Source organism: Eptatretus burgeri, chromosome 8, assembly GCF_056783735.1.
Source record: "Eptatretus burgeri isolate ZD-2024b chromosome 8, Ebu_testis_v1, whole genome shotgun sequence".
Taxonomy (NCBI): Eukaryota; Metazoa; Chordata; class Myxini; order Myxiniformes; family Myxinidae; genus Eptatretus; species Eptatretus burgeri.
In genome coordinates, this window is record NC_140968.1 from 45,798,445 (window position 1) to 45,814,553 (window position 16,109).

General features: G+C 42.9%; 2 protein-coding genes across 16 annotated transcripts in view; both read right to left on the bottom strand.

Moving 5' to 3' along the window:
- C8H18orf63 (chromosome 8 C18orf63 homolog) overlaps positions 1 to 16,109 on the bottom strand; it is a 211,219-nt gene that overhangs the window by 165,059 nt on the left and 30,051 nt on the right. The gene's annotated exons all lie outside the window — the stretch shown is intronic.
- Positions 1 to 16,109, bottom strand: part of LOC147021659 (uncharacterized) — a 91,178-nt gene that overhangs the window by 19,225 nt on the left and 55,844 nt on the right. For all 15 annotated transcript variants that reach the window (XM_085891860.1, XM_085891863.1, XM_085891852.1 and 12 more), the window contains 4 exons: positions 3,041 to 3,096; positions 1,851 to 1,983; positions 1,529 to 1,656; positions 153 to 1,191 (listed from right to left, as the gene is read on the bottom strand). In XM_085891860.1, coding sequence (XP_085747986.1) covers positions 153 to 1,191; positions 1,529 to 1,656; positions 1,851 to 1,983; positions 3,041 to 3,096 — 1,356 coding nt within the window. The remainder of the gene's footprint in view (positions 1 to 152; positions 1,192 to 1,528; positions 1,657 to 1,850; positions 1,984 to 3,040; positions 3,097 to 16,109) is intronic.

Sequence of the window (16,109 nt, forward strand, 5' to 3'; positions counted from 1 at the left end):
TTCTGACCAAAGGCCCAGGGAAATCGACTTGCTGCATTTGTGCCATACAAATCAAACCAGCGTTTTACGATCACAAATGTCAATGCATTTTATACGAATAAAAAAAATTAATCCATTTCTGAGAAAAAGCAAGAACAAAAAAGTGGCCTTACCATTGATGGTGAAAGGTACAATCGAGGGAAGCTTTCCTTTATGCTGCTGAAAAACATTCCGGCCACTTTCCAGTTGCAAAGCCGTTTCCAGATCCGACACACCGATAAGGCCCGATCCCGTATCAAAGGGCCGGTCCAGCTGCATCGGCAGCGGACAGACATCAAATGCCCCTTGATCCTGTCCATGCTGATCGGGATATGTCATCTGCAATTCCACTGGTGGATCTGAAGCAGTGTCCATGCATGTGGTTGGCTGAAGAAAGCCCATTTTCATTTGATTATTTGTTGTGACTTTGGTATGCAATTCTGGACCTGTTGTTCCATCTACTTGAGGAAATGAAGCAGAATTCAACTCAACTTTAAGAATATCTTTGGTGGAGAATTGCATTGACGTTTCGAGAGCTTGGGTCTCGGTCACAATTCCGCAGTTGCCCATCATGGGAGTCGGAATGTCCTTTGGTTCTTGTGTAGTTTCCATAACCTGCTCAGTCTCTTTTTTAATCTCCTGCTTATGCTTCATAATCTGAGATTCCACCATCATGCTGTAGTTTTCAAAAACCTCCATTTCATGTGAACTCAAAGATGAAACTGCCTGAAGTTTTTCAACATTGGCCACCTCTGCAAAGCAACCTTGGTGAGGAGGTGGGGATGCTTGCACTCCTTGGGATGTGCTATCGTTCACAAATGAGCTGAATGAAGGGAACACGAGATCTGAGAGTTGCTCTGGCATTTGTTTGGTCAAAATTTCTAATGGAGGTCCTTCCACCTTGCCTGTGTACTCCTCAACTTGTGGTACATAGTGGATGTGATCTAGTAAGGGAGAAAGGGAAACAAGGGGCTGTATGATGGTGGGTTCCATGGCAAGTTTCTCACTGGGTAGTTCTGTTGCATTGAAGCCTGAAAGGCTTGGCTTTTCTCCATACATGTGCATCAAAGCCTGTCCATGTGCACCTGGTTCCAAAAGACCAGAGTTACTGGCTTGAACATTTACAGTTGAGTCAGATTGTGGGAAGGTGTTCAACATTACAGAATCCACGAACTGCAAGAAAGAAAGAAATCAAATTGTTCATTTAGCAAGTGATTAACATTTCCACCTGCAGGTATGACATGCTCTCATGTCAACAACAAACAGGTTATGTGGAATTGTCATTGGGCCACAAAAATATTTTCACAACGACAAAACTACTTGTACATTTTAGGCCTAAATCATATTAAAAGCTTAAAATATAAACTTATCAGCCCACATATATGGTAACTGTCACCAAAAGTCATGATATTCATACAACTAAAAAGTAATACATCAGATGGAAACAGATCTGGCCCGATGGCAAACTTGCACGATTGTTAACTCTCCCATAAAATCATAAACATTTCACCTGCTGGCTCTGGGCTGAGGGTTCTGCATTGAGCCCGATCTTCTCATGTTTCAACCACAGGGCCTCCAGAGGAACATTGGTACCGTCTAACAGCCCGGCGGTGGTGGAGTGTTCCATGGTTAATGCAGCTGAAAATAGCAAAGCAATCATCCCTCTCACCTCCCAAATGACAAATTATGCAATATATGTAAAGGATGGAGCTGTGCAGAAAAAACGATTGCACAATTTCAAATATCTACATTTCATGAAAGCAGTTGGATAATCACGCCGGTTACAACCATTTTGCCCCACAGGGGGGCGGGGGGTGCTGGAAGTCACTGACCTGCATTAGGAAGGTAAGTGTAGAAATGAGGCTCCGTGCTAATCCCTGCAGAAGTGCTTACAGAAATGTGTACACGCACTGGACTGGTTATCCCTTGGTTGCTGTAAGGCGGCACCTTCACAATCAGGTGATTCTGAAGGAGCAAGAATGGTTGCACAAAATGGCTGCGAGCAGGCAGATCTTTCATAATAATAAATATAAATCCCAGTGTCCATGGATAGTTGTCAACTTAGAAAACTTATTAAATGTGTTAAATCAAAGTGGGCACCATTTATTACCTCCACCACCAAAGGTGGACACGACTACGAAAACTCTGTCCACCTTAGGTTTTGTTTCCACCGCTGTCTGTCTGTCTGTTTGTTTGTTTGTCTGTCTGTGCGCAGGACATCTCAAAAGGTTGTAGATGGATTTGCCCGAAATTTGGTGGATACGTTGGGTGTGTGACAAGGACGAATTGATTAGATTTTGGTGAAGATCTCGAAACTAGAAAAACATTTTTTTTAAGTGATTCTTCCCCAACTGAGAGATTGGGCCAAAAACGATACACATCATATCTCAAAAAGTTGTGGATGGATTCGGCCGAAACTTGGTGGATGAGTTGGACAGGTGACAAGAACAAGCCGATTAGATTTTGGTCAAGAGCTAGATCCAGATCCAGATCCGTCCGATCAGTGGGATACAAAACGTAAGCTGTTCAGCCTGATGGAGGTATGTGCTCTACCGAGTGCCGTTCTAGATGTATATGCAAATGATAAGTTTTCTTTAGTCCCTCTCCCATCATTGCAATGTCATGGCGACGACATGGGTGAACCTTAATCCTGGGGGAGGAAACAATGTTGGTTTTAATTTTCAGAAAATGCAGGTGTCTACACAAACAAAATAATCTGCTGTTCATTTCATCAATCAATTTCCTTTTTTTTTTCTTTGGAAACTAGAGATTCACCTTTTCACAACTTCACTTGTAAAGAAGTTCCAAAAATGAGAAATGTCAAAAATGCTTGTTCGTGTACGCTGCTCTCATTGCACGACTGAAAACGCATCGTTTGTTGGAATTATGGAAACTCTGGGGAAATTTTAGGAAATGTTGAATCTTATGCATCATGGGACCATCTGCAGGATCCAAGCTTATTTAAACAAGATGGAACCCTTTCAATTTGGTTTAGCATGTTTTGCATTGCTACACGTAGTACCTGGTGGAAAAAGTCCAGTTCCATTTCAGCAGCTGCTTCCCAGGAAACTGTACCACCTATTGGGTTTCACAAGGGATATAGACATCGTACAAAAAGATGAAAAATGTTCAGTTCAGGAAAAAAAGGCATAAAAAGTAAAGTTGCTGATATTGATAAAACTTCATATAAAACAGTCCTGCATGAGGGGAGGGACTTTAGGGAGAAGAAGAAGATGGACATATACAAGGAAGAATAACAAATACACAGGGATGGGTGTTGGGGAGTAATTATTATTATTCCTTTTTAACTAAAGGAAAGATGCAAATGAGGTTAAGAGAGTAAAGTACATGGAAGAGCGGGTAAGGTAAATTTAATTTCCATGTTCATATGCAAACAAAACTCTCAAATATACGAGGACAGTAAAACAACTGTTGATTTAATCTCCCTTGGGATGTTGTGTTAAACGTCACTTTAATGCCAACTGTTTGTAGATATCCGGTGTCATATTGTTAAATTCCTCCTTCAAAGCGAGTACAGGTTTATTGGTTGATTGTGGTTTGCGAGTCAGCAAGAACATCTCAAAGTGGTTTGATTATGTTTAAATTGGGTTGGGCCGGGGGAAGGGGGGGGAGGGGGTCCAGTAGTTTTGGCAAAAGTCTCTTTTAAAAGCGTAAACATCTTCTGAAAATATTATCACATTGATTTGAAACTGCGCTTTCTTGGTGTTGTCAGACCGTCAAGCTGACAAGATATGTATTTTTAGCGATTCAGTTCGAGAATTGTGAAGCATCACAATTAAATTTAGGAATATTTTTGGAGGAAAGATTAAAGAGACATACATATTGTTACAGTTGTGGAAATTCACAGAACACCATTCAGGTTCCCCAGAGGTCAGTTATTTCGGTAAGTGTGTGTCCAGGATAGATTTCCCCACCGGTGTATAAAGGGAATTATTTGTGTGCCGGGCTGCGCATCTTTTGTTAGCCGTTATTCTGTTCGATCTTTTATTTCAAACAAACAGCACCACCACAGCGCCAACCACACTACAACCACGCCACCACCACCACAACAGCATCTCAACAGCTCCCGCCCTGATATCCCTCAGAACGGGTAAACAAGAATGACGGTTGGGCAACAACCACAGAGCCAAGCTGATCTCTCCTGGAATTTTCCCCCGCGTGCCGGGAAGGGCAGGGAAAAAGGCGCATCGACGATAAAAAAGGCGGCGTTCGCTCGGAGAAGGAGAATTGGGGAGGAGAGCGTAATAATTGGTGAGGACACCAGGAGAATTGGTGCCATTGGTAGACTTGGTACGAGATTTGGTGGTGCCATCGGCGGACTTGGCTCTCTTCTTGGTCTCCTTGGCGTCGTTGGAGCTGGTCGAGTAGAAGCCGGAGAGGAGTCACCAGCCGGATCGCCGTTGAAGGCACTGGTGGAGTCCAGCGGAGTGTGGGCAGAGACACCGAGGGTCGCCGAACCAGGGCCCAGCGAGTCACCATGAAGGTGGCAGGTAACCTGCCCGGCCTCTCAGAGCCTTGCGGTCATCCTGGCTCTGAGAAATATTAAAGGCTTACGAGCCCGGGTCTTTTCTTTCCGGGCTTTTGCATGGAAGTCTGTGGCGCCTTGTCCGATAAGTAGAATTGTTGTTAAGTGCATGTACATAATAAATAGACATCGGCTGTAGGTTTTCTTACTCGTGTCTTTTCCCCTACCCCCATTCATTGCTTACGTGCCTGCATTGGAAATAAATGTCCCCTATTGTTTGAATATTCACCTGCTCGTTGCGTCCCTTCCTCCATTGAACTGCCGTAATTGCGCTTGGAATATTAGCTGGTTTTTAACACCGATAAGATAATCGGGTCCGATGGGGCTTGGCGATATAAAACCGCTCAGCAATCGCAAACGGAACGAGCTGCATAAAGCGGCTCGTTTCCGTGCAGGCTCCGTTGAGGTGTAAATCCCCGGCATTTCTGTCTGCGTGAATAATTAGGTACATTGACAATTCGGCGATCAACCCTGTCGCGCGTGGACAGAAGAGTTGGCCGATTTATGGTGTGGTTAACAACACCCCTCGCTGGGTTTTGGCGTTGATCCGAAAAGCTGCGACTGGATTGCCACGTTCGGTGGGCGCGTGCAGCCGCAAATTAGCTAAAGGCGGTCGCCCGCACGCCGGAGTGGCGGAAATCCACAACAATATTATAAGATAATTAAATTAGTTGCTTGTGCAAGTCTGGCTTAAGTATAAAGTTAAGACCTTGTAAATAGCAGAAAAACTTGTTGTAGTTCATATTCATCGATATGAGAAACACCTGCTCCCTAAAGGTGGGAGGGGGGCAACTTTAAGATGGAGGTGGCCATCCCAACTTAGTAGAATATTCCCATGCACACTCGGAGTACAACCACCAAGTTTCAGCGCATTTCTGTCAATGAACAGACAAACAGTCATGTGTGCTTCAACGCATTCCCCTCACATCCTCACAAAGATGACTTTAGTTTTCATTGATACGACAACACAGAGAATTGGCATGTTTTGAAACATTTGTATAACTTCCAGGAGTTAATTTTTTCTGAGCAATAACATGCAGTTTTGAAATTATTCTGTCCAGCGGTGTAGAAGTGTATCAACAGGTATAACAATTCACCCACTTCTTATGATAATTCTCCACTTTAATCCATGTGTTAAAGTTGCCAGATTTCTCCGTTCATCCGTCCCTCTGTCTGTCAAGCTCATGGGATGTCATTACGTTGAGCGAAGCTACCCCTCTACGGATGTGCACGTCATTGTGGCGTCCAGCACTCAACCCATCCCATCACTTCACTTACGGAAGCTAAACACCATAATCCATAATATTTCTGACTATGCGACTATCTCATGTCCGTAGGCGACGGCTGAAAGCCAGACACTCGGCGTCAGGATGACAGATTTAGTAAGATGGCATTACGTCTGGGATATCATTATGGTGTTACATGTCGCACGAGGCTTGGCCTTTATAACACTAACAGTAAAGCATTCATGACTCGATGAGAATTGCATTTTGCAACTTGAGAAATAGAAGAAGAAAAAGACGCAACGCCTGATCCCTGGGAAATATAAAGGAAATTCATAATATTGTTTTTGGCGAATGAGTGTGTATTACTAAAATTAACGCTGGGTTGGTGGCAGTAAACAAAATGCTTCCGGAACAATAAATAAACAAGCAGTCAGAGACTGGTACTTATTAAATCGTCAACTTGACCTCTGACCTTGTCTAATAAAAGCTGTCTCTAGAGAAGGTACCAGAAGGTAGCGACGCAAACTAGAAGTTTCTATGATGATTCTGTACCAAACCATCAAAAATCGAATATGTGACCTCACTGTGACCTTGACCTTTGACCGATTTTGACCAAAATCTAATCAGCGCGAGCCATCACCCTCCTGAATCACGTGGTGTAATTTGACATTGGTAGCTTCTTCCGTTCTCGAGTTATCGTGCCTATAAACAAACAAACAAACAAGCAGTCATAGACTGGTACTTACGAAATCGTCAACTTGACCTCTGACCTTGTCTAATAAAAGGTGTCTCTCGAGAAGGTAGCGACGCAAACCAGAAGTTTCTACGATGATTCTGTATCAAACCATCAAAAATCGTAAAGTCGACCGAAGCAAAAATCTCCATTTCTCCACGCAATTATATTATACCTCAACGTAACTCAACGACGCGTCTGCTTGAGCGCACTGCATCATGGGACGACCCGTGACGCGTCGAGTGAAATATTTTTTATACAATCTTAAAACGTCTCCAAAACATCCGATTTTTACCAGAATTTCAACAACCGAGTTTTAAGCGTCCTAAGCGATCGCAAAAACCGAAGACAAAATTAAAATCAAAGTTAAAACGAACTCGTAACGTCGAGCGAAGGAAAAATACTCCATTTCTCCACGTGAATTTACGGAATTATGTTTGACCTCACTGTGACCTTGACCTTTGACTGATTTTGACCAAAATCTAATCAGCACTAGCCATCACCCTCCTGAATCACGTGGTGTAATTTGACATTGGTAGCTTCTTCCGTTCTCGAGTTATCGTGCCTACAAACAAACAAACAAACAAACAAACAGAAACGGAAGGCATCAATATACTTACGAAATCTTTAGATTTCGTAAGTAACAAGCAGTCATAGACTGGTACTTACGAAATCGTCAACTTGACCTCTGACGTTGTCTAATAAAAGCTGTCTCTCGAGAAGGTCGCGACGCAAACCAGAAGTTTCTACGATGATTCTGTACCAAACCATCAAAAATCGAATGTTTTGAATGTTTGACCTAACTGTGACCTTGACCTTTGACCGATTTTGACCAAAATCTAATCAGCACTAACCATCACCCTCCTGAATCACGTGGTGTAATTTGACATTGGTAGCTTCTTCCGTTCAAGTTATCGTGTCTACAAACAAACAAACATAGAAACAAACAAACAAGCAGTCATAGAATGGTACTTACGAAATCGTCAACTTGACCTCTGACCTTGTCTAATAAAAGCTGTCTCTTGAGAAGGTAGCGACGCAAACCAGAAGTTTCTACGATGATTCTGTCCCAAACCATCAAAAATCGAATGTTTTGGATATTTGACCTCACCGTGACCTTGACCTTTGACCGATTTTGACCAAAATCTAATCAGCGCGAGCCACCACCCTCCTGAATCACGTGGTGTAATTTGACATTGGTAGCTTCTTCCGTTCTCGAGTTATCTGTACCAAACCATCAAAATTCGGATATTTGACCTCACTGTGACCTTGACCTTTGACCGATTTTGACCAAAATCTAATCAGCACTAGCCATCACCCTCCTGAATCACGTGGTGTAATTTGACATTGGTAGCTTCTTCCGTTCTCGAGTTATCGTGCCTACAAACAAACAAACATACAAACAAATGGAAGTCATCAATATACTTATGAAATCTTTAGATTTCGTAAGTAACAAACAAACAAACAGAAACGGAAGGCATCAATATACTTACGAAATCTTTAGATTTCGTAAGTAACAAACATAAGTCACCAATATACTTACGAAATCTTTAGATTTCGTAAGTAACAAACACACAAACACACAAACAAAGGACGGAAATCATCAATATACTTACGAAATCTCTGGATTTCGTAAGTAACAAACAGAAGTCATCAATATACTTAGGAAATCTTTAGATTTTGTAAGTAACAAACGAAAGTCACCAATATACTTAGGAAATCTTTAGATTTCGTAAGTAACAAACACACAAACACACAAACAGAGGACGGAAATCATCAATATACTTACGAAATCTTTGGATTTCGTAAGTAAAAACATCAAACATTGACGGTCAAACTGTGTTACTGCACTGTAACATACATAAGTTGTGTTGTTCAAATACCGTCAGCGAGGAGATGGGTTCAATGCTGGCATAAAAGTAAAAACCTAATTTGAATATGATCATCATAACTTAGTAAAACGTCTGTATGCATACCGAGAGTACAGCCACCACTTTTCAACTTATTTTGTCAAGCGGTTTAGAGCACGCACACAATACAGAGCACGTATGTAAAACTAGCCAAGTAGGTTTCAATTCTGTGGTTTTCATATGGACATAATAATATAATATGTAAAGTGGTCCTGCTGGGACTTGCAATAAACCCTCCCACAGGGAGCAGAACTACACGATACGCATTTATGTAGAGAAATTGCGTCCCTTTCACTCCCGCACTAATTAATTTTTTTTTCAATGCCGAAAGCCTTCATTAGCACACCGCAAATCAAACCACAAAATTTCAAGTCATTCCATCTCGTGATTTTAGACATCAAGTCATTCCATCCAGGAGTGCATACTGTGCAAGACAAACAAACACACCCACAAGCCAAATTACATATCGTATGATTAGGTCAGGTCAGGTATGGGAGCATGTGCTGGAGCAGTGCGTCGCTGTGTCTATTTTCTGTTGGTACTCAAGGGGCTTCCGACTGGCCATCCCCCAGGCAGATGCCTGGCCCATCCCCATCTCCTTGAGATGCCGATCAACCTGCTGCAAGCACGAGGCACGTGGTCAGCCCATTGGTCTCCTCCAATCATGAGGGCCCCTCACTGAGAGAATCTGGTGAGCAGGATCAGCGTCAGGAAAACGAGCCACATGTCCATGCAGCAGCAGGTGACGCTCACGGACGATAGAGGTAACAAATCTCATTCAAGTCTCTCTCAGCAACTGCTCATTTCACACAAAGCCTGACCAGCAATAGATAAGGATTCTCTGAAGAGAATAAGAAGTTAAGGCTCCATCTCAGAATCCAAGTCTCACATCCAGAACAAGAACAGAAGCACCAAGGACTTAAAGACTCGGACTTTCGTCGTCCTGCATAGGTACTGACAGCCCCATACCCCATGATCCAGTGAATCAATGACTCCCCAGGCCCGACCCAGATGTCTACTGACCTTGGGCTCACAGCCAGCAGAGACATGAATATCACTGCCAAAGGAAGTGAAGCTCTCCGTGACCTCAACATCCTCACCAGAAACAGGTACAAACAAGACAGCAGCATCCAACATGTCATTGAAAGCCTGGATCATAGTTTTCACCCATGAAATCTATAATCCCAGTGGCTCCGACTCTTCATTCAGTGTCTCGAGGGCCCCCCATGTGCACATCAAGGATATCCAGTGTCTCTGCAAAGAAAACTGAATGATCTGAGAAATCAAGGTCAGAGATCTTGACATTCCCAAACGATGCACCGCAACTTGATCTCTCTGACATCCTCCCCAGAATCCAGTTAATACAAGCACTGAAAAGTGTGGGGGCCAGTACACACCTCCTGAAGAACTCCAGTAACAACTAGAAATAAGTCAGAGATGGAAACACCACACCTCACAGCACTCTCAGGACCAGAGTACTGTTCAGAAATCAGATCGATCAACTTTGGTGGGACCCCACGAACACCAAGAATCAATCCTCCAGAGGACGTCCCGATTCACTGAATCAAATGCTTTGCGGAGATCAACATAGGCTGCGAGCAGCCCCTGCCGAACCTCTCATCTGCGTTCCGTGAGGACCCGAAGAGCAAGGATACGGTCAATCATTGGCCTCTTTAGTGTAAAGACTGCTCTGGACGCTGGTGCTCAAGCAAATGGTGACGAACCCTATCAAAAATTATCGAGCAAAGACCTTGCCCGGCACTGAGAGCAGCGTCACCCCTTGGTAGCTGTTGCAGTCCTGATGATCACCCTTCCCTTTCCAGAGAGGGACAACAAGGCCCCTCTTCCAGTCAGTTGAGATGATGCGTGTGTTCCATGCAGAGCAAAGAACTGCATGCAACAACAGGAGTATAGCATTTCCAGCCTTGAGAAGTTCAGCATGGATGTCACAGATCCTGGGAGCCTTACCCCATTTCAACCGGTTCACCGCAGCCTGTGTTTACACAAACAAAGGTGGTTCACAGTTGATTGGTGGGTCAGCAACACCCTTGACGTCCAACTCAGCAGCTGGTGGGTCAGCCTGGTCCAACCGCTCAAAGTAACCGGCCCAGTGGGCCTTCACTTCAGACCCCTCTGTCAAGAGCCCACCACCCTCCACTCTAACTGCAGTATACCGAGGGATGGGCTTAGAGGAACGCAATGCGCGTATTCCCCCGTAAGCAGGACGAGAATCACTTCCCCACAGGTGATGCTCTACCCCCTCACACATCGGCCTCCTTATCTGCCCCCAGTGCACGTAAAGTTTTACGCCTCAACTCCCTGAACAGCTCAGCTCTGCCATTAAGCCTGTCCCTGCGACTTTGGTCAATGGTATCCAGTGTCCCTTGGACGGCAAAGTTCTTCTTCGCCTGATGGAGGGTTCCAAGACATCCACCGGCAACACCAAGGAGGGTAGTTTTGAAGGCACCCCACAACTCTTGAGGAGTCCCCAAAACACCCAGACACCCCAAATCCCCATTCAGCCTGTTCGCAAATTATTGAGCTACCCTCTCATCCTTGAGCTTACCAACATCCTGCCGAGGCTGGGATGCTACCATTATCCTGGATTTAAGCTGTAACTTCAGAGTTTCGATCACAAGCCTGTGGTCAGTGTTGAAGAACTGAACACTCCGATAGACCCTGCAGTTCTGAATCATCTTGCAACACCCATCAAAGAGCACGTGGTCCACCACCTTTCCCACACCACCATCATTGAAACAGCAAGTCCAGCGATGAGCCTGTGGGCCCTGAAAACATGAACCAGCCACCCGAAGTCCATGACTTCTTGCAAAGTCAAGGAACTTAGTGCTCTTCTAGTTCACAGTTCCAGACCCATGGGGACCAACACATGTCTCATAACCATCCCTATCAGTGCCAGTTGATGCAAGGAAATCCCTCAAGACCAGAAGAGTGTCTCACCTGGTGGCACCGATCAACCACAGACTTGAGCGTGGCATAGAATGCATTCTTTATGGTGACATCAATCACCTCAGTCGGAGCATATACAGAGACCAGGGAAACGACACCTATGGACTGACGAATCTTCAGTCTCGTAATACTCTCGTTGACAGGTGTTACGTCAATTCTCATGGGAGTAAGCTTGTTGGACACAGCTACAGCAACCCCTTGGGTATGGAAACCATCAGAGTGACCAGACCAGTCGTCGGTGTAACCACCCACTATGATCTCACCACTATCCGGTCTCCAAACCTCAGAGTGAGCTGCAATACCAATGTCCAAACACTGGAGCTAAGATGATAGCAGAGACAGGTGATCATCCTGTGTTAGGGATAGGATATTGCAGACATCCACCCAAAGGGATGACCTCAGATTAAACCGAGGAGACCATATCTGGTGGATGACATCTCAGCACCACCCCAACACACACCACCGCAATCTGACCCAGGAAGGTTAACCCGTGCTTTTCCTCCTATCATCAAAGAACGGGATTCTTGAAGGCTTTGGCCCAATCCCCTCATCCGGTGAGCTACCCTGCGAATGGCAGCTGCACAGGAGGTACCTCCCATGGAGTTGGTTTTCAGTTTTCTTTGTATTTTTTTTCCTGCGTTTTGCAGAATGAAGTGTTTTATGGTGGCCGAAGTGCAAATGCTGCCTCCAACCTCCTTAAAAAAAACACAGTGACCTAACTGCAGGACGACGTCCGCAGACAGATGGGCACGAGATATGGATAGCCGGTTGCTCACAAGGAACTCCTCCGCCCTTTGACATGTTTTGTTTTTAATCCTGTTGGCTGTCCATATCCATACACCCTCCTCACCAGGAAGCCTGGTGGGGGAGACGGTTTAGTCACCGCCAACCCGACCGTGAAGCAGGTTAGTACAGGTTTACATGGTACCTGCAGCAAGTCACAGATCTGATCTGGTCTGACCTGACAATAAAGTGATAGTACGATTAATGTGGATTTAAAAGTTATAAAACTGCAAAGTTGACATTCTGGCAGGTTAACATTATGAATAATAAAGTTGTCTTTCGTGTGTAGTGTTTTGCAATGTTAATTGCATTATTACATGCCAAACTCACTCACACTCTGGTTGATCAATAAGTATGTGACCAAACATAAGTTTTAAAAAAAACCACAAATCTATTAAAAGGTTTCAGTTATTGGAAAGGTATATTTGATATCAGTCAGACATCAACGTCTGGCCACAGACATACTGATCAATCCTCATACATCGCCAACAATATTCAGGACCTAATCCTGTGCTCTTCAAGATTCTGATCACTTGCGACTATATTAATAAGTTAGTGCCTCACCGAGTCGAGCATGGAATCCCAAAACACAGACCTCTCCTCCATGCCAATGATGACCATAAACAGCTAAAGGAACATTTAACAGAATGGGAAACAGCACACCACCATTCTCAAATTAACTGCACTCCCATGACAATTCCCCCCACTGTTTAATAATAGATAATTCCCACTTGGCAAACAGTAGGGAAAAGCAAATCACTGGTATGCTCATTGCTACTGGTGGAAACAATGAGACAAAGGACAGATGTAAGGCTTCAGCAAGTTTTCTTGTTGACAATCGGTTGCTGATCCTGACCGAGTTATTCCATTGAAAGTAGTTGAAGAAACAGATGCAAAAAAAAAATAATAATAATAATAATTTAAAAAAAAAACATGATTAAATGTTTATAAACGGAAAGAATCTGCAAACAAGTTGATCAATAGTGTTGTGAATTGCAAGGTTATCAGCAGAGACATAAAATATGCAATGCTTAATAGTTTGATCAGGCTTGGTGTTGGCTTAATGGTTAAGGAGCTCGGCTTCAGAGTCTAGGGTCTTGTGTTCAAACCCCTGTTAGGCTGTAGAATTAACACCAAGTAGGGTTGATTCAGCCTGTCATCTGTTTGAGGTTGGTGAAATGAGTACCAGTGTGCTGGTAAACAGGGGCATTGCATCAGCAGCAGTTATAGGCTGCATATAATTTTTTTTTTTCAAGGTTTTATAACTTCTACCACCAAAGGTGGAGGAGCTTTTGTTTTCACCCCTTTCTGTCTATTTGTTTTTTTGTTTGTTTGTTTGTGTGCAGGGCATCTCAAAAAGTTGTGGATGGATCCAGATGAAATTGTGTGGACAGTTTTGGTGTGTGACAAGGATGAACTGATTAGATTTTGGTGAAGATCCGGATCCGACTACGAGAATGTCAAAAGTGATTCTTCACCATTGAGAGATTGTGCTCAACCGATATATAGCACAATATCTCAAAAGGTTGTGGACAGATTCGGACGAAACTTGGTGGACAAGTTGAGGGTGTGACCGCGACGAATTGAATCGATTTTGGTGAAGATCCAAATCTGGATCTGGATACGAGAATTATTTAACTTTTAAAAAGTGATTTTTCATCATCGAGAGATAGGACCAAAAACGATATAGTATTGTATCGCATATTTCAAAAATGTATTGGGCCCGATGTGTTCTCGTTGATCAGGCATTATGTGGTCGAGTTATGTGCTTGACAGTGTGCCCTTCTTGTTAACCTCCGCCATCGAAGATGGATGGAGGTTACTGTTTTCACCCCTTTCTGTTTGTTTGTTTGTTTGTTATCTTGCCAAAACGAAGTTTTTACAAGATATATTAGTCAGCTTGTATGTTTTTTTTTTTGTTTGTCTGTAATCACGTATAAAAAATTCTGCAGAGCACAGTTATCATTGGAAATTTTTGTAACTTCGCATATCAGAGGCCTATAGAGGTCCCTTTCAGTGCACAAAATTTTGAAGGTCAAGGTCAAAGGTCAAGGTCACTTTGTCGCAAATCAGGGGAGTCGACGAAACCCTTATTTTTTGAGTAATTTTGATCGGATCGTCTTCAAACTTAATGGGAATATAGTTCATGGTCTGGCGCTCAGCTGATTAATTTTTGGTGGCGATTGGCTTTGACCTTCATATGTTTTTTTTTTTTGTCTGTAATCACGTGTAAATTACTCTGCAGAGCACAGCTATCATTGGAAATTTTTGTAACTTCGCATATCGGAGGCCTATAGAGGTCCCTTTCAGTGCATAAAATTTTGAAGGTCAAGGTCACTTTGTCATAAATCAGGGGAGTCGACGAAACCCTTATTTTTTGAGTAACTTTAATCTAATCGTCTCCAAACTTTATGGGAATGTAGTATTTGGTCTGGCACTCAGCTGATTAATTTTTGGTGGCGATTGGCCTTGACCTTCATGGTTAGCGCCTGAGGTCAAACATATTTGACCCCAAGGTCAAATTTTCAAGTTTTAGGAACCATATCGTGTAGTACCTCAAATTGAACACCTCGATGAGTGCTTTCTAGATATGTCAAGCTTGAGACATTATGACGTCATTTGGTAACGTTATGAGGCAAAAGCATATTTTTCATGGTTACTCTGTAGAACGATTCTCATCGGAATCTCTCGTAGGCAGATATTCCTCAAGGAGTCGCTCCTGGTGGATAGCAGCTCTGTTCACCTCAGTGTGACCTTAAAGAAGTCACATGTGGTCACCTTTTGGCAAGATGGTTTTTATTTATTTGTTTGTTTGTTTGTGAACAGTATTACGGAAAAACTCCTCGATGGATTTCGACAAAACTTGGTGGGGGGTTAGGTATGGTCCAAGGATCATGCCATTAGATTTTGGACTTGGTCCAAAATCCAATATGGCCGCTATGGCGGCCAATTTGAAAAAATATTTGAATTTTTTTTTTTTGCATTTCTACATGTTTTAAGTGATTTCCAACCCCCCCCCCCAAAAAAAATTGTTAGAGAAAAAAAATTTTTTGCAAATTTTTTTCAACAAAATTTCGATTTTTTTTTTGAATTTCTACATGTTATAAGTGATTTCCAACAAAAAAAAAACATGCCAAAATTATAATTGCGGCTGATTTTGGAACTTCAGGTGGATATACCCACGTAAAATCAATTTCTGTCTCAAGGAATCTAGTTACTACGAATGATTGAGTATGTAAAAGTTAAAAGTAAAAGGGAAAGTTGCAAACTATAACTCTGTGAGCACTGTTGACGTCAAATTAAATGAATAGGATATCAGGTTCAATTGAGTGACCTAGCAGTATTGGCGGCAGAGATTTTACACTCTACCGAGTGCTCCCACTCTAGTTGATATCTGTGATGGAGAGGACAGCTGCAGGGAGGCAGGGCCACACATACATAGTGGCCTGCAAAAGTATTCACCCCCTCCAAGGTTTTCATGTTTTGATGCCACCTGAGCTTATTTCATGATGCATTCAAATCAAAATTATGTAGAGTCTTTACAAACTATTCCAAAGTTATAAAGCCAAAAAAATACAGATAAAATGTGAATAAGTTGGATTAAAAGAGAAAATCAGATGATTCTCAGTTACACAAGTATTCAAACCCTTTGCCTAATTAATCCAAAATCACTCCAGGAGCAAATCATTTGTTTGAAAGTTTACAAAATAAGTGTAATCGATTTCACCTGTATGTAATCAGCAGTTTAACTTAAAATTTAGCTCTCCCACTTATCTAAGAAGTTTTAAGGTGGAACAACTCACTTGGTCAACCAACAAGGCAAACATTAAGACCAAGGAGCTTTCCAAAGAAGTCAGACATAATGTGGTGGAGAAGCACCATTCAGGAGAATGTTTAAGAAGATTTCAAAGTCACTCATTATCAAT